Below are 18,232 nucleotides of genomic sequence, written 5' to 3'. Positions count from 1 at the left end.
ATCTGTATGAAGCAGCCTGCATAGGTAATGGCCTTGGTCTGAGTCTGGATGATCACCAGCATGGAGGTGAAGCAGATGTCTACAAAGGAGAAATTGGAGAGGAAGAAGTACATTGAAATAAAACAAAACTAAAATAAAACTTCCATCAAAAGAACTAATATAGACCTCAGCTGTGTATCCATCTGATCCTGGGCTTTTCTTGGTTGGTAGGCTTCTCATGGCGTCTTACAGTAGATCTCTCCAGGTTTTATGTGAAACACCTCAACTTTAAATACTGATACTTGAAATTCTTACGAAACTGGGAGGGTAAACAAAGCACACATGTTCCTCCTTATGCCCAAAAGCAACAGGTAAAATTCTCTCTTATGATCACACTTATTCAGGGGTCACCATGCTCTGGACACCTAAGTGGTTTGTCAGGAGGACAACACACAATGGTCCCACTACTGGCCAGATCCAAGCAAGTAGGGGTTCTGTAAGGAAGAGAAGGGGGTCTGGCTGGAGGGGGCCCTTAGGGTCACTTGCTTTGAATCTCCAGATATAGGGTGAAGAGAGGACCCGAGAGGGGCCAGAAATGAAAGGAAGCATTAGGAGAAGCCGTTTATGGAACATCCTCAGGTATTGGGCTAAGAACTGAGACATGGGAGAGGCAGAGCTTGAGGGATCTTGTGGGGAGGGATGACAGAAGTACCTAATGACAGGTGACGATCATTGGCTCTTCTGATGAAGGTGTAAAAGCGCCGGGCTTAAGCCTGGAAATGTGAATCCACGGGGTAAGTGGGTTATTAGCTTGAGTTTGGCCACCAAGGGAGTGCACATAGTCACCTGAGCAGGACCCTCCCATTTTGGTTTTAGAGGGGGCTTTTCCCCTGGTGGGCAATAGTAAACAAGTTGACCAGGTGTTAAGGAGGTAGGGTTTTGAAAGAGACTGGGCTCAGGAAGGAGCCGGTCTTGAGAGTGCCAGAGTTCAGAGTGTAGATGGAAGAGGAGGGGCAGGGCACACGTTTCAGAGATGGGTAGGGGTTCTGTGGGCAGTCTGGGAGGAATGAGGGGACAGCCATACATGACTTTGAAAGGTGAGAGATTAGAAGGCTTCTTTGGCAAGGCTCTAATGGGCAATAAAGCCAAGGGGAGCACCTTGACCCAGTCCAGGCTTAATTCCATGGTGAGCTTGGTGAGGGTCTCTTTAAGGGACCAATTGGTCCTTTCAACTTTTCTGGAAGCATGGGGGTGGTAAGGGCAATGGAAATTCCAAGGGAGTGATAGCGCGTGAGCCAGTCCCTGAGTTATCTGTGAGGTGAATTCTGGGCCATTTTCTGATTGGATAGAAGTGGGCATACCGAAATGGGGGATTATGTGAGTCAACTACCATAGGGCCCTGCTTGTTTTTTACTCGGGGCATGTTGGTGAAATCAATCTGCCAGTCTGCAGCTGGGGTATGACCGTGGGCCTGATGAGAAGGGAAAGGAGGTTTTAATGGAGTATTGATATTGGTTCTCTGGCAGATCTGACAAGCGGAAGTGATCTGTTGTAGGAGGGTCTTATCGTGTGGGGAAAGGGTGACAAAGGAGTGAAGGAAAGTAGTGAGGCTCTGTGGACTAGAATGGAATAGAGAGTGAAGAAACAGGAAGAGTTGTTGGAGATCTTTGGGCCGATCCCTGGTGGTAATGAAGAGTAGCAGAATGGAGGTAAAGCTCTGTACGGTGGCTGATCAAGACACTTAATCGGCCTCGGAATTCCCCATAGTAGTAAGGGAGGAGTCAGTTTGGTGGGCCTTGCAATGGATTATTCCCAGTTGGGAAGGCAGCCTGGAGGCTTGTAGTAGGCCATAAATAAGTGTGGAGTTAATGACTGCCGTCCCTCTGGTGGTCAATAGCCCCTTTCTTTAGGGAGAGGGTTTTTCCCTCTGCTAGCTCGCATGCCCTTTTGGCAGCTATGAGTTCAGCTTGTTGGTTGGTGGTATTGGGTGGGAGAGGTTTTTCTTCTATGAAGGATGAGAGGGAAATGACAGCATACTCTGCCACTTTAACCCCTTCATGTATAAAGGAGCTACCATCTGAGAACCAGACGAGGTCCGAAGAGGGCAGGGTTCCCTCAGAAATTGTGGTAGAGCAGGTAAAATCATCTCTAATACCTCCAGGAATTTGTGGATGGGATCTTGTGAGGGAGAAGGTGGGAGGAGGGAGGCAGGGTTTAATGGAGAGCAGGGATGAAAATAGATGGAGGGATTTTCAAGGAGAGATAAAGAGCAATAGAACCCTGGAAGGAGGAAGTGATTGTAGTCCCTTGTAAGTGAGGAAATCCTTTAGATGGTGATGAGATGAGATGGTTAGTGGGGAGCCAAAGGTAAGCTTGTATGCTTCTTTCTGGAGGTCATGGGCCGCTCCTAGGGCTCTGAGGCATGGGGGCCAGCCCCTGACGGTGAGTTGAACTGTTTGGATAGGTAGACCACTAGTGCAAATGTGGGGCCATATTCCTGACCCAGAACACCCTGACTTTGTCCCTGTTTTTACATAGAGTGTGAAGGGTAGGGAGAGGTTGGAGAGATGCAGGGCGGATGCCCAGAGGAGGGCCTTTTTAAAGAGCTTCCCTACCGCTGAGAGTAGGGGTTCATCTTGGGGGCCCTTGGCCAGATTATATAGCATCTTGGCAAGGAGGGAGAAATTCAAAAGTAACCCAGGCCCTGAAGTACAGAGCCAAACACAGAAGGAGAGTCATCTTTGGTCTTTGGTGTAGGTATAGACACAATAAGCTGTTTTCTGTCTACTGTAATGGCCTTTTTCCCTGGAGAGATGGAGAACCCTAGATACATGTTATTTGGACCTTTTGTGGAGAGGCCTGATAGCTCTTTAAGGCCAAGAAATTAAGTAGGAGAACAGTGTCATCTGTTGAGCGCCCTTTGGACGGGAAGGAAGAATTTGTTTGCAAGAGGTGCAGAGAGCAGGATTGGATTGGTGCAGGAAGAAAGCCTGGAAGACATCCCTTAGAATGGAGGGATCCAGGGACCCAAAAAGGGGGCCATCTGCTTTGGTTGTCTAAGGGATAAGTGGGCCAGGCCTGGGTGCTGTATTTGATCCAAGAGGCATTGTAGGGGAGAGTCAACCGGCAGAGAGGACACATTACCCATGTAAGGAGGAGGGAAGAGGACGCAGAGAAGGAGGAAACTGATTTATTGGCAAAAGTGGTGTCCCCGTTAGAGCCAAAAAATCAGGAGTGCCTAAGTGGCAGGTTCAAACTGCAGAGATTGGTCGTCACCGAATCCTGACAGTCAAAGCTCTCGTCCTGGCCGGAGCCGGAGCAGTTGGCGACCTTGGCCAAGACTTTTCGGGACCCCTCGTGGAGAGGCTGGATACTCCCAGTGCCAGAAAGAGGTGAGAGGAAGGGGAGGGTAAGTGTTTCTCTAGTGGCTGAGTCTTAATGTGAGAGGACTAGGACTTTCAAATTTGCCCAAAGAAGGAGTCCCTGAGGGCCACCGTAACCTTAAAGGCTGTGGTGGGGTGCTTTCCTCCCTGCAGGTGGGCAAAGAGATTTGCAGGACGGTAATCAACATATAGCAAGAGGGTGGATTCGGGGCACTGGGGGTGAAAAGATTGGAGGTCGAAGGCCAAGGTTTGTCCAAAGAGGTGTGGACTATCTCAAAATCCCTGAGGAAAGACAGTCCAGGTTAAAGGCAAAAAGATATCCTTTAAATCTATGACCGAGAAAAGGGTTGCAGTGTAGTGGATCTGAGACAGCAGAATGTATGGGTTGGGAACCAAAAAATGTATGGGTCTAATGGAGGTGTTGATGATTCGTAGGTCCTGAACTAAGCAATAGGACCTGTTGGGCTTCTCTACCACTAGTATGGGAGTATTGTAAGGGGAATGAGCAGGATAGAGGTACCCCTTGCTAAGAAGTTCCTGAATAATATGTTGTAGGCCCAGAAGAGCTTTTGTGAACAGGGGGTATTGAACCTGATTGGAGAAGGTGTTAGGATCTTTGAAATGAATGTTAACTGGTGGGCAGGAAACGGTGGAGGGGGTGTGGGTATCCCATACAATAGGGTCAACCAGGTTAGTATGGTATTACATGTCAGCCTCACAAGTGGAGCAGAATGGCCAGTCTTCTGCCAAAAGGACCAGAAAAGATGAAAAGGCCAATTCTGGGGCCTGATTGATGCCAGGAGCCCATATGTTGATTGTTGTATTGAATTTAGAGAGAATGTCTCGGCCAAGCAAAGGAACTGGACATTGGGGCATAACTAGGAACATCTGAGAGAATGGGAAGTTGTCTATGGAACAGAGTAATAGGGGAGTCTTTCTTGGATAGATGGTCTTTTCTCCTACCCCAACAATAGGAGAGGTGGATGGCATTGTTTGCCTCCAGAATTCTGTCAGGACTGAGAAGGTAGCCCCGGTCAAAGGAGAAACTCAACCTTGCATCCATCCACCTGAATCTGCACCCTGGGTTCTGCTCTATTGATTGTTATGGCTGGAGACAAGGACCCAAGGCACCACCAATCGATTGCCATGCCCAGAAGGTCGGAGGGTTCCCTGGCCATAGGCCTCCTATGGGATCTAGGACAGTCAGAGCCCCAATGACCTTGTTATTGACATTTAGGGCATGGAGTACGCGAAGTGCGTGGTGCAGGGCATGCCCTGGCCCAATGTCCCTCCTTGCCACACTTGAAGCAGGGACCCGGGGTGGGGGGGGGTTCGGTGATGGGCGGTGACCCAAGGAAGCACCTTTCAGGGCCTGGGTGAACATCTAAAATTTCTCAGTCTGGGGGGTGGCAGGGCTCTGTTCGAGCTTTTTTAGTTTGGCCTGGATGTCGGGGTAGCTCTGTGAGAGGAAATGTGTCATAAGGACATGACGGCCATCTGGGGTTCTTTGATCTAGGTTACTGCTGAAGGGCTTTCATAAGCCAATCCAAAAATTCCAATGGGGTCTCTTGTAATTTTTGGAAATTGACAGCCTTACGTGCCACTGTTTTGAGCCCAGCAATAATACATGCAGAGAATTGGTCCCTAATCTGTATGCCATCTTGAGTATTATAATCCCAGTCAGGATTATAACTGGGCTCCAGAGAATCCACCGTGACCATGAAGGTCATGGTGGGGTGTGTTCTCTCCTCCAGATTGGGTGTCAGAGGTTTGCAGGATGATCATGGTCAAAGCCCTGGCATATAGCCTGTCTGAAGTTGGATACCCGATAGGGAAACTCACCTACTGAAGAGCCGGTGTTGTGTGAATAGCAGGAGTGCTTGAAAAAGTGGACGAGGACGGCAAGCCTTGAGAGAGGGGGCCCTCGAGCAGAAAGGCATTCCCCCTCTCAGGTTTTTGCACCAACCAAAGAAGGATCAAGGCTTGCCATTGGAGAAAATGCCCGTTTATTGAAGAACAGCTCTCATATTTATAGAGCCGGGGTGGTTTGACAGTTATGACAGTTTAATGGTTGAAGGGTTTGACAGTTGGCATGGGGTGCTTTTTGATTGGTGGGTAAGGATCATGTGAGACAGCAGGGCTAGCCTGATTGGTGGGTAAGGATCATGTGAGACAGCAGGGCTAGCCTGATTGGTGGGTAAGGATCATGTGAGCCAGCAGGGCTAGTCTGATTGGTGGGTAAGGATCATGTGAGCCAGCAGGGCTCACCATTGGACAGCTCTTCTGGTGGGGGGATGGGAAAGTTAGTCTTTGGAGCTGGGGCAACTCCCATCAAAGATGAGCTCCTCAGCGTGAGACTCAGAAAACACTTTCAGTCAAAGCAGTGATGAGGTGCCAGGAGGCAGGACCTCTGGAAGGCAGGTGGGTCTATGGAGGAGCAATAAAAACTAGGTTCCCTGGGTTATAAACGGGTCTCCTGGGAACAGAGAATCAGCAGGAAGAATTTCCTGTCTTTCCAGGCCAGTGTCCCTCGGGGAAATAAGAGGGAAATGAGCTAATGAGCAGATATAGGGAGCTGTGGCTCTCTGCTCTGATGTGGTCCATCAGTGCACAGCCCTGTGCTGGACAGGACGTGGAGGTGTCTTTTGAGGTCTTCAGTATGCCCAGCACTCAACTCCTTCCTGTTGTGTTTTCTGGGGACAGAGCTTCAGTCACCATCAAGCCCACCCAGGCAGGACCTTGAACTTCCACAGAGAGACCTTCCTACCAGAGCTGGTCTCCAGGTGAGTCTGGGAGCTCAGTGGGCACTGCAGGAGAGCAGCAGAGAGAACCAAACCCAGGACCCTTTAGCTGAGGTCAGGAGAGAGCCAGGCTGAGCTAGCCCAGAGCAGGGCTGGCTGTGGCTGCTTGCTGTCCTGATGGGTGATTTATTCACAAGGCTGTGTTGAATCATAACACTTAGCTGAGAAGTGAACATTGCAGTGGTTAGCGCAGGGTTCACTGCTGACCAGGAAATGAAGGTAACAGAGGCTGAAGAGAAGATGGGAGGGAGGCATCCAGTGCTCCCAGAGAAAGAACAGAGGCCCAAGGATCTTTGCCATTAAGAGAGCAGAGGAATAGGGATTAACTGTGAAGGGTAAAAATGTGAAGTAAAGGTGTATTTTGATGCATGGGCACTTAAGATGAGAAATATTTGATTATATTTATGTAGTGTCGACAAGTTCCTGAGTAAGATTATCTCACTGCAAATGTTCATGGGACATACATTTTAAAGTTTTTTTCTCTAGTCTCATTTAAAAAAAAATTAATAGGTGAATAGAGGCATACCTAAGACCCTTACTTTGAATAGTTCATATGTCTGCAAGCCTGAATATGTATGTGAGTTTGTTGGCCATGTGCTTCTTGTTCTGCAGCATCTATGCCAGTTTCTCTGTTGTATACTAGCAAGTTTTATCTGACCACCCCCCTTATTCTTTATTTTTTTGGTACCGTAATTGAACTCAAAGGCACTTGACCACTGAGCCATATCCCCAGACCTATTTTGTATTTTGTTTAGAAACAGGGTCTCACTGATTTGCTAGAACCTTGCTATTGCTGAGTTTGGCTTTGAACTTGCCATCCTCCTGCTTCAGCCTCCAGAGTTGCTAAGATTTCAGGGGTGCACCATCGTGCCCAGCCCCTTGTATTCTTTATAGGAGATTATTGGAGTTTCTTTTTTTTTCACAGATAGCCTATTTTCATGTACATAGAAATAATTTTGTGGGGAATGTTGAAAACTGATGCATTTGTAAATTCAATTCTATCAATTAGCTGTATTTGTACTTTGCTTTTTTATGAAATTGAGTGACTGATATTTTTTCTATCCTTGCTGTAAATAAAAAAGGTATTGAATATTCTCATGCATCCCTAGTGCTAGGTCACATTTGATTCTGTGTTGCTTATTGTGTCTTTGGTCTTTTTCTGATCAGATGATTGCTCAGAAAGGCGTCACCTTAATGTATCATTGAAAGGGTTTCATGCTTATTTACCTCTTGATCCAATCTCATTCTGTCTTTATTTATAATATTCTAATGCACATATTTTTGTATGAAAGATATTAAAACTTTGCATATTTGCACCCCCATGCAAGTTATAGGACTTCCTTCATTTTGTATTATTTGAGACATTTGTTAACTTAATCTTGAATTCATAACCCATGTTAATATCATTAAATTATCCCTATTTTACATCTTTTCCTGTTTTATATTTTTCATTCCATTTTGTTTCAATCAGTGCCTGCTGAATGAATGTATTGAAAAGTGACATAGAATCCTGTAAACATGTACAGAGGGCAATATTAATCAAAAATTTCTCTTAAATAGAGAAAATTTAAGACTCACAATGGTGGAAATCTAGGCTGGTGGTCAACAGAGGCAGGAAAGGCAGGGGGAGGAGCCAGGGAGGCCTGATAACCACAGCAGTCCACAGTCACAGGAGAAAGGGGCCCCCTGTCCCAGCACACGTTGGGACATTTGCAGTCCAAATCCATTTCTTACACATTTTTACATTTAAATTTTATAATCATAAGAAGCAAACTTAAAATTACTCCAAAATATTACACTAGCTTTATAACACACATTTTATGAAAAATAAGAAAAATGAAGTTAGAGAGTTCCCAAAACAAAGAATTGACAAATGTTTAAAGAGAGGGAAATGCTAATTATCCTGATTTGAGCATTCTATGTTGCATATATGTATTGAATGTTCACACTCTCCCTGTTGTATGTACTGTTATTTTGTGTTTGTTGAAAAAAACAAGTTGAGGTGAAGCTCAGGCAGAGCATTCACTTGCTTGTTATGTACAACATTCTGTGTTTGACCCCCAGAGATGCAAATAAAAATAAGAAACATAAAAGCAAGGCCCCCCAATAGAAAAGTGTAATTAATAATCAAAGTGAGATATTAAGTAAAAATAAAATCCATAAAGTCATTGCATTAAATTAAAAAACTGTATTATACCAAAATTACTGGTACTGTCACTGTTTTTTTTAGAAGTTCTTAGTTACTTTTGAGCTTTTCTTCCTATACTCTGCATCCTGACAAGCTCATACACTCTTTGTATAAATGCAGGAATAGGCTCCCATGCACATTGCACATGCCTTCTGTTTAGTGCTGGGGTGTTTTCTAGCTTGTCTCCTCTTTCCTTCTCTCTCAAAGATGCCTACTGAGTTCCTTCAAATCAACAAAATAATGCACTTTGATATTTCAGAGCATGAACAATATTTCACAATACGGCTGTGATACCCATGCTTTTCATAGTCTTTCTTATTTTTTAATCATTGATTTACTATTACATCACTGCTGCAAAAATGTTTTGCTATGATTAGTTTCAAAGTGGTTCTCAGTCACAGTGATATTTATGCTCCAGGGGACATTGAGCGGTGTCCAGACACATTTTCTTCTGTCAAAAAGGAAGGGGTCATAACTATGTTATTTGAAGTGTTCACATACACTGGACTTCATTTCTGGTTCATTCAACCAGGGATAACTGAGTGTTTATCACCTGCCAGTTGTCATGGGAACAGTACCAGTTATATTCTAGTGTGCAAAGTCTTGGTCAATTTAATTATTATTTTTTCATGTGATATATTCTGCATGCTTTATGATTTTCAGTTCTTTAATTTTCTTTTTTATTTTAGTTTGTAAAACCATAAAAAGAAGCCCCAGGTGTGGGGTGTTTGTTAGTGTAGAGTGCCTACAAGAACAGAAAATGTGTGAAATTACACCTAGCATAACACTCTTTCTCTGTGTCTCTTTCTTTCTTAAAAAGCACCTCCTGTTTACTTTCTCTGTTTGTGTGTTCTTTTGTTTTCTTGGGCTCCTTGAACTTGTGTTTATGTTATATCTTGATTTCTTTTTTGAATAGCATTATTAAGGTATAATTAATACTCAAAGGACAAACATGCATTTAAAATGTACAATATGCGATTCATATGCAAATAGAAATATGCATATGCAAATATAGGCCATACCCTCAGGAAAAAGAAAAAACAGACCTGTGATTTGTCTATCTACATATGCTCTTTTCCCATCACTGGGATGTAAGAGCTTTTGTTGCTGAGGCCTGGACAGTGCCTGGAATGTGGCCAGCACTCCCCAAGTGCACTTCCATGGTAAGAAGTCATTTTTACTTAAACAGGTACTGCATGAGCTCTTGGGGAGAAGACTTAGAGTGAGATACGGATTCCTGGATTCCTAAACAGTAATGGTACTAGGGATGCCCTAGGATAACAAAACCCAGAAACAAGAGAAAAAATAGTTTCTTTATTGGAAAATAAAAATTGTAACACTTAATTATATCTGTAGTGTCCATATGTGTGAAGAATAGTCATGTATTTATTCTCTTTCTGGTAGTGAAACCCCGTCCTGGAACCAGGAAACAATACAAGAATTTTAGAATTCCTTCTGCTGGGATTTTCAGAGGACCCAGAACTGCAGCCCCCCATCTTTGGGCTGTTCCTCTCCATGTACCTGGTCACTGTGCTGGGGATCCTGCTCATCATCCTGGCCACCATCTCAGACTCCCACCTGCACACACCTATGTACTTCTTCCTCTCCAACCTGTCCTGTGTGGACATCTGCTTCACCTCCACCACCATCCCCAAGATGCTGGTGAACATCCAGACACAGAGAAAGGCTATTACCTACACAGGCTGCATCACCCAGATGTGCTTTTTCTTCATTTTTGTAGAGTTGGACAACTTCCTCCTGGCTGTGATGGCCTATGACAGGTTTGTAGCCATCTTCCACCTGCTGCACTACACTGTCATCATGAATCCCAGGCTCTGTGGTTTGCTGGTTGTGGTGTGCTGGATCCTGAGTGTCCTGCATGCCTTGTTGCAAGGCTTAACGGTCTTGAGACTGTCCCTCAGCAGAGACATAGAAATTCCCCACTTTTTCTGTGAACTTAACCAGGTGGTTCAACTTGCCTGCTCTGACACCTTTCTTAATGATTTGGTGAGGTATCTTGTAACTGTGCTGCTGGGAGGTGGCCCCTTCGCTGGTATGCTTTACTCCTACTCCAAGATTGTGTCCTCCATCCATGCAATCTCATCAGCTCAGGGCATATACAAAGCCTTCTCCACCTGTGCATCTCACCTCTCTGTGGTCTCCTTATTTTATGGCACAGGCTTTGGTGTGTACCTCAGTTCTGCTTCAGCCCAGAGCTCACCCTCCAGTGCAACAGTCTCTGTGATGGACACCGTGGTCACCCCCATACTGAACCACTTCATCTACAGCCTGAGGAATAAGGATGTTAAGGGAGCCCTGTTAAGGCTCTCTGGAGGGAAATTATGAAAGACTCTTGTCCTGGGGTTCAGGAGCACATGCCCAGGACTGCAGGCAGCAAAGCCTCAGAGCCAGAGTTGCAGATCTTTGATCTGATTTTGAATGTGACACCCTTTCATTCAGTTTACCTCCTGGAGGTCACATGATTCTGGTTTTGACCTCTGTGCAATGTAACCGCTCTCTTTACCCAGCTTCCTGCTTTCTCTGACAGGCAATAGGTTTTGCACTTTGACCGCTCACCTTTTCTTCCAAACAGGTAACATTAATGTCACAGAGAGCCAAGGTTTCTTACAAATAATTTCTTCCCACCTGACATATATTGTATTGATCTAAGTTCTTTTCTGTTTCATTGTTAAAATAGTCATGTCTTTTACTAAGTTTATGGAAACAGTAGCACTGGGCACCTGAGAAGAATTTTGCAATTTGTACTTGAGCAAAATCCGAGGCCACAGTTTCTCTGTTTTGCATTATTGTTCCTGTGTGTGTCAGCATTTTAACTACTTTTCTTGAACATTTGTCTTTAGTAATTTAATGTGTTTTGTTACAAGGTATTAAGGTCTTAAAAATTCAACAGTAAATGGATAAAGAAAATATGGTATATACATATGATGGAGTTTTACTCAGCCATAAAGAGAAATTAAATTATGGACTTAGCTGGTAAGTGGATGGACCTGGAGAACATGGTTCTAAATGAAACAAGCCAGGCTCAGAACATCAAGGGTCAAACGTTCTCTCTCCCATGTGGAAGCTAGAGAGAAATGAGGGATAGAAAGGGAATCTGTTGAAACTAGAAGGGAGAACAGTGGTGTCAAGGAAGGAGCTGGAGGTGGAGGGAGGAGGGATGGGGAAAGGGGGGACTGCAGAGTGAAATAGACCCCAGTGTGTCATGTACACACATGGACACACTGCAGCGAGTTCCAGCTTCATGTTTATGTATAAGGTGCCAACTAAAAACACGATCAATAAATGGGTAAAGACCAGTGGGGTACAGGAAGGGGAATAGGGGAGGGAGGAGAGCAGGGAAAGGGGAAGTCCTGGGGACTGAGATGGAGCATATTACATTCTGTGTAGATGAGCATGTCAAAATGAGCACCACTGTAATATATATCACTCTAATGTACTAATGTAATGTAGAACTATAATTCATAAATAAAACATTAAAAATGTAAAGGAATAATTTATTTTTTAATGTAACATATTCAAAGTTTCTTTGGGTTAGTTTACAGACATCTTGAGGAGATAATTATTCTGCCTAGTGAAATGTCTTTTTCAGAATTACATTAGTGTCATTCAAGAGCCCTTGTATGGATTCTTGGCTGGAAATGGTGGTGCACACCTTTATTCCTAGTGACTTGGAGGCTGATGCTGGACGGTGGCAGTTTTGAGGCCATCCTGGGCAGGTTAGGGAGACCCTGGTTCAAAATAAATAAATAAATGAATAAATAGATAGATACATGGTAAAGTCGTGTAGCCCACTGACAGGTCACTTCTGGCTTTACTCCCCAGTAATACAAGAGAATATACAATAATCACAGAAAGAAGGAATCATTCCAGTCTCTAGAGTGAGTGGATGCATTTCCTTTTAGAATAACATTCAAAAACAATTTTGGAGGAGAAGATATAAAATTACCTACACCAGACTCTACAGAGCTTCACAGTATTGCTACTCCAAGTTAGGCCTACGGACCAGGACCTTGAGAACCAGGATTACTCTGGATCTTGCTGGATTACAGAGTTTCAGGAGACCCATAACCCCAAAATTTGCACTGGAAATCACATCCCTGGTAATTCTTCTACATAATGAAGTTGGTTGATGTTGAGAGCCACAACCAAAGGGGCCTCAGCAAACTTCCTGCTGATTGGCTCACCATGGCCCCAGCAAACTTCCAGCTGCCAACTTATTGGCTCCTCTGCGGGTGATGTTCATTGGGCTGTTTCCCCGCCCTTTCAGACCACGGAGCTGCTCATTGGGGGACTCTTTTGGCTCCACCCAGGTGACCCAGCCCATTGTACTCAAGATTAGGAGGAGTGGGGGTTGAGAGGCTCGTGGGAAGCTGGTGGTGGCAGTTGGGCTCTGAGGGAATTCCTGAAGAGCTCCTGTGGTGTGGCATGTGTTCTAAAAATAAAGTTTGTTTCTGCTTGACAAGTGGCTGGTGAACTGTGTCCAGCCAGACTGCAGCAGTTGAGAATTCACTTTGATCACCTCCTCACTGCTGATATTTTGGAGCAATGTAATTATTTGTGTTGGGAGCTATCCTGGTTGGTTAGTACACCCTGCACACATTGCCAATGTCCCTAGGGGAAAATATATGTAGTTAGTTGAATTCGATGCCCATATTTTGAGAAGCGGAAGCATCATGTCAGAATTGAAATGAAGGTCCCATTTCTCCTTAATATAATAGCACATGTCAGCCCAGTTTCTGCAGTGGAGATGGAGTTCACAATAGTGTCACTACACAAAAGAGACTTCATGGAATAGAATTTAGGAAATATGAAATTGCACAATTTTTATCAGGTGCTAATCTCGGGTTATGGTGCAGAGTAAAGAACTAAGTTCAACTGTTCTTAACAAATATTTCAAGAAATGGGACTGAATAGGAGCTCTCAATGTGTGTTAAAACTATAAATTTTGTTTTCTTGTGGTTGTACATGAGGTGGTGTTACCCTGGTTGTGTATTCAAATACAAGGACAGGAAATTTATTTCCAGTTAATTCTACTGTCCTTCCTATTCCCCTCTGCCTCCTTTCCTTTCCTTCCCTTTGTCTAATTCAGTGGACTTCCATTCTTCCCCTCCCCATCACCAACCACAAAATAGGATCCTAATTAGAATAAGTTATACTGCATGTGTGTATAATATGCCAAAATACATTCTACTGTCATGTATATCTAAGAAGAACAAATAAAATAAAAATTTAAAAAATCTATAAATTTTCTGATTCTTTGGGAAAGGACCATGAAGGCAAGAAGTTTAATTTCCAAGGCTTTATACAATGGGAACATAATGCTCACCCTTGGTAAAGAGGGCATGACTATTTTCTGGGGGTATTCCAGGAGGCAGGACCTCTGGAAGGCAGCAGAAGAATCCATGGAGGAACAATAAAAACTAGGTTCTCTGTGTTATAAATGGGTCTCCTGGGAAAAGAGAATCCTCAGGAAGAATTTCTTTCCAGGCCAGTGTCCCTCAGGAGAACAAGAGGGAAATGCCTAATGAGCAGATATAGGGAGCTGTGGCTCTCTGCTCTGATGTGGTCCCTCAGTGCACAGCCCTGTGCTGGACAGGATGTGGTGGTGTCCTTTGAGGTCTTCAGTCTGCCCAGGAGCCTAGCTCTCAATTCCTTCCTGCTGTGTTTTCTGGGGACAGAGCTTCAGTCACCATCAAGCCCACCCAGGCAGGACCTTGAACTTCCACATGGAGACCTTCCTCCCAGAGCTGGTCTCCAGGTGAGTCTGGGAGCTCAGTGGACACTGCAGGAGAGCAGCAGAGGGAATGGAACCCATGACTATATAGCTGAGGTCAGGGGAGAGCCAGGCTGAGCTAGCCCAGAGCAGGGCGCTGTGGCCACTTGCTGTCCTGATGGATGATTTATTCACAAGACTGCATTGACTCATAACACTTAGCAGAGAAATAAACATTAGCACTAGTTAACACAGGGTTCACTGTTGACCATGAAATGGAGCTAACAGAGGCTGAAGAGAAGGTGGGAGGGAGGCGTCCAGAGCTTCCAGAGAAAGAACAGAGACCCAAGAATCTTTGCAGTGAAGGGAGTAGAGGAACAGACTTCAACTGTGGAGGTGCAAGAAGTAAGATTATGGATTTTTGAAAATGTGTTTGCTTCCAATGAGAAATATTTGATTATGTTTGTGTATTGTTGACAAGGATCCATATGAAGGATCTTGCAAGCATTATCTTGCAACAGAAGTTCATGGACACACTTCTGACAATATTGTCTCTCCCGTTGATATTCACATGGAAAAGCATTATGTCAAAGCAGAGTATAGATGTGCCTAAGAGCCTTACTTTGCAATATCTGTGAGGTGGCACATTTGTGGGGGTTGGTAGCCAGTTACCTCTGTATTGCAAATGTCTCCCTGGAGACGCAGGTGCATTTTTCCAATTTTCTTATGCGTTCTTATAAAGTATTGGAGTGCCCCCACCCCGAACTCCCTGTTTGCCTTTTAGTTTGTTTCAGGTGTGTATAGAGATATTTGTGGGGAATGTGTGAAAATTTATGAACTTTGTGTAGTCCAATATGTCAGTTGGATTATGTTCCCACTTTATTTATAAAAGAATTCATGAATTGATATTCTTTACTTGTGAGTTCTTGCTTCACAGTTCTTGTGCATCTCTGGTGCTGGTGGGTTGTGTTTTATGTGTATTTCCAACTTGTTTTCACATTTCTGTTGTTGCTTATTGTGACCCTTAGCTTTTTGTGATTAGGTACATTTCTCAGAGAGGCGTTGGCTTCAGCCTCCCTGGGAAGGCATCGAGCTTCCTTCCCATTTGATTAAAGCTTGTCCTATCTATATTGTGTGTATTAGGATACACTTATCTTTATATAAAGCCAATTCAGAATTTCAGTATTTTTACCACTGTGCATTGTAGAGGATTTCCTTCATATTCTAATATTTATGAGTTTTTGACAGTTTATTCTTGAGTTAGGAACCAGGGTTGATATTATTAAATCATTAATATTTCTTAATTTTTCTTTTTGATTTTCATTCAATTTTGTTTCAATCAGTGTGAGCTGTATGCTTGTACCGAAAAGTGACATGAGTCCCATTAATATGCATAATGAGTATATACAAATAAAAATGATAAAATCAACAAATTAATTAATGAAAAATAGAATTTGTGCTCAGTAGAGGGGAGGAAGTGTGGAGGAGAGTCAGGAGGAGGTTGTTGGTGGGCACCAACACACACTTATATAAGAGCCATAAATCCTGATGTTCACAGGATAATGGGAAAAACATAAAATTACTTCAAAACAGTAGACCATCTTTGAATTATATATTCTTGTAAAGAATTAGAATAGAGAAATTAAAAGTTTTCCAACACTGAAAATTGATAAATATTGAAGGAGAAGGAAATGCTGATTATTCTGATTTGAACATTTCATTTTGAATACATATACTGATTTCTCACACTGTACCCTGTCCAGGTATTGTTTATCAATTCGGGCTAAAGTTGTAGTTCAATTGTAGAGAGCTTGCCTAGCATACACAAGGCCTTGGGCTTGAGACCCAGCCCTGCAAAAGAAAAAAAAAACCAAAACATAATGAATAAATTGATGTCTGGGTATTAAATAAACTTTTAAGATAGAAATAAAGCCCCTAATCGCATGACAAAAGAAAAAAGAATATACTTGAACTAATTCAATCTATGCTGCCATTCTCTGTTCTGTGAGGTGGCACATTTGTGGGGGTTGGTAGCCAGTTACCTCTGTATTGCAAATGTCTCCCTGGAGATGCAGGTACATTTTTCCAATTTTCTTATGCATTCTTATAAAGTATTGGAGTGCCCCCACCCCAAACTCCCTGTTTGCCTTTTAGTTTGTTTCAGGTGTGTATAGAGATATTTGTGGGGAATGTGTGAAAGTGACATGAGTCCCATTAATATGCTATTTTAAAGCTTTTCTTTCTATATTGTGCTTACACACATGCGCTTACAATTTTATGCAAACACATGAGTACAATCCTATGCACATCATAAATGCTCTCTGCAGTGGTGCAGTAGTCTTTTCTAGTTTATCCCCCCTTACCTTCTCACTCCATAATTCCTGTGGACTTCCTGCAGACAACTAACTCCATGCAGTTTAAGTATTTCATAGGATACACAGTATTTCATAATGGTATTGTGCTACTCGTACTTTCTATGACTTTCATATTTGTTCTCAGTAATTCATATTATATCAATGTTGCAAGAATATGTTGCTATTGTTAAATTCAAACAAGAGCTTCTCAGCCAGTGTCTACTTGATCTACGTTCTATGACCATCACCCTGGCCTATCTGAGTCCCAGTGCCCTGCCTTGAGGTTGGCACACATGCACACACATCACACTGTCACCCCTGTGGCCTCTGACCTTCACACCACACTGATAGACTCCTAGTGTATACAATGCAAGCTGGAGAGATCAAATTATCTTTCTCTTAATGTAGAAATGGCAGCCAGAATGTTCATTTTTTTATGCCTCTCCTGGACAAATAAACACAGGGCAAATACTGTTAAATTTTGCTAGATTACACCCTGCATTCAAAGAAACACACATATGGAGAAAGATGTCAATAGACAGGAAAGTAGTGGGATGAAATGGACAAGGGGTGGAGGGGCGAGGTAATCAGCTCAGGGTCCCTGAGAGACCAACAGGAGGAAACCGCTCCCTTGGTTCCAGCAGCATTCCAGCCCAGTCTGTCTCCTGGGTGCCCAGCAAAATAAGAAAGGAGCAGAAATAAACACATCCAAAGTCAAAAATAGAGATGTTTTTATGGTTTCAAAGTGATATAGAAATGATACAAAGATAAAAGGATAAAGGGGAATAAATTCACAATTCAGAAATTGTTCCATTAAAGTACAACAGAATCTTGTCATGGTTTTATATGAAAGAGGACCTCTTGGTTTTCCTGTGCCTCTTCCAGGTCTCCTTGACCAGTTGGTTTTGACCTGGTGGCTGAGGAGTCCTCTTCCTCACTTCTCTCATGTGGCATCTTTTCTTTGTTATTCTTCAGGTTTGGATGTTAATTTGTTTTTAACAAAGCCCACAGGTGCCCTCTGGCCCTGGTTCTGGCCTTCAGCCAACCAGCAGAGGTCTCCCCAGCTGTTCTCCACAAACCCATGCACATGTCATGACCCTCCTGTCCCTTTGCTCCCTTCCCATGGCTGGGGGCATTGTGTTATAACACATTTTTCTCTCTGTTCTCAGTCTATGACCTGATAAAACCCGATACAGGTGAGCAGAGACTTCATCTGCTCTGTTCACCTTTGTATTTTCCCAAAGGTAAAGAAGTCTATCTGCAATTACTAGAGAAAAATATAAGAAAGTAGTAAGTTAGGGAATTCAAAAAATGCAAGGAGAATGCATCCACAGCCCATAGAATTGCTTCCAAGCAAGGGGGTTCAACAAATTGAACAGAGTTCTGGGAGATCCAGAGGCAGACAGACCAGCCAGACATCCTCATGATGCTTCCAGTGGCCTCCACGTGGAGGCGAATATTTGTCTTCTGCTTTGTCTCTCCATGATTAAAAGCTTCCAGGATTCTCAAGTATGCCTCTGACCTGTCCCTTGTTTTGGGACCAGGGATCCCCCTGTTCTTTATGTCCCAGTGAGGAGGCTGGGATTCTGTTCATTAGTGTCCCTCAGGATTCAGGCATAAATTTCTAGAACCTCAAGGACTTTGGGATGTCAATCTACATCTGGGTCATGGTAGGGCATGGTCTTCCCACACTGGGAATCTTCTTTCCCACAAGCAGGAGTTGAACTAGGAAAACCCAGTATGTTGTTCCCCTGGGAGCAAAGAGTGGAGCTGTGGAGCCCTGAGAGAGGAGT

General features: G+C 43.6%; 1 protein-coding gene across 1 annotated transcript; it reads left to right on the top strand.

Annotated features, from left to right (window-relative positions):
- Positions 1-9,758: 9,758 nt before the first annotated feature.
- LOC308643291 (olfactory receptor 7A10-like) lies at positions 9,759-10,697 on the top strand (the record flags this gene model as incomplete). The annotated part of the gene is made up of 1 exon (XM_081283195.1): positions 9,759-10,697. A coding segment is annotated over one exon (939 nt), but the record flags the coding sequence as incomplete, so codon positions are not given.
- Positions 10,698-18,232: the final 7,535 nt, after the last annotated feature.

The sequence above is a fragment of the Spermophilus citellus genome, assembly GCF_964194105.1.
Source record: "Spermophilus citellus genome assembly, chromosome: 3".
Lineage (NCBI taxonomy): Eukaryota > Metazoa > Chordata > Mammalia > Rodentia > Sciuridae > Spermophilus > Spermophilus citellus.
This window is presented reverse-complemented; position numbering and strand designations above follow the sequence as displayed.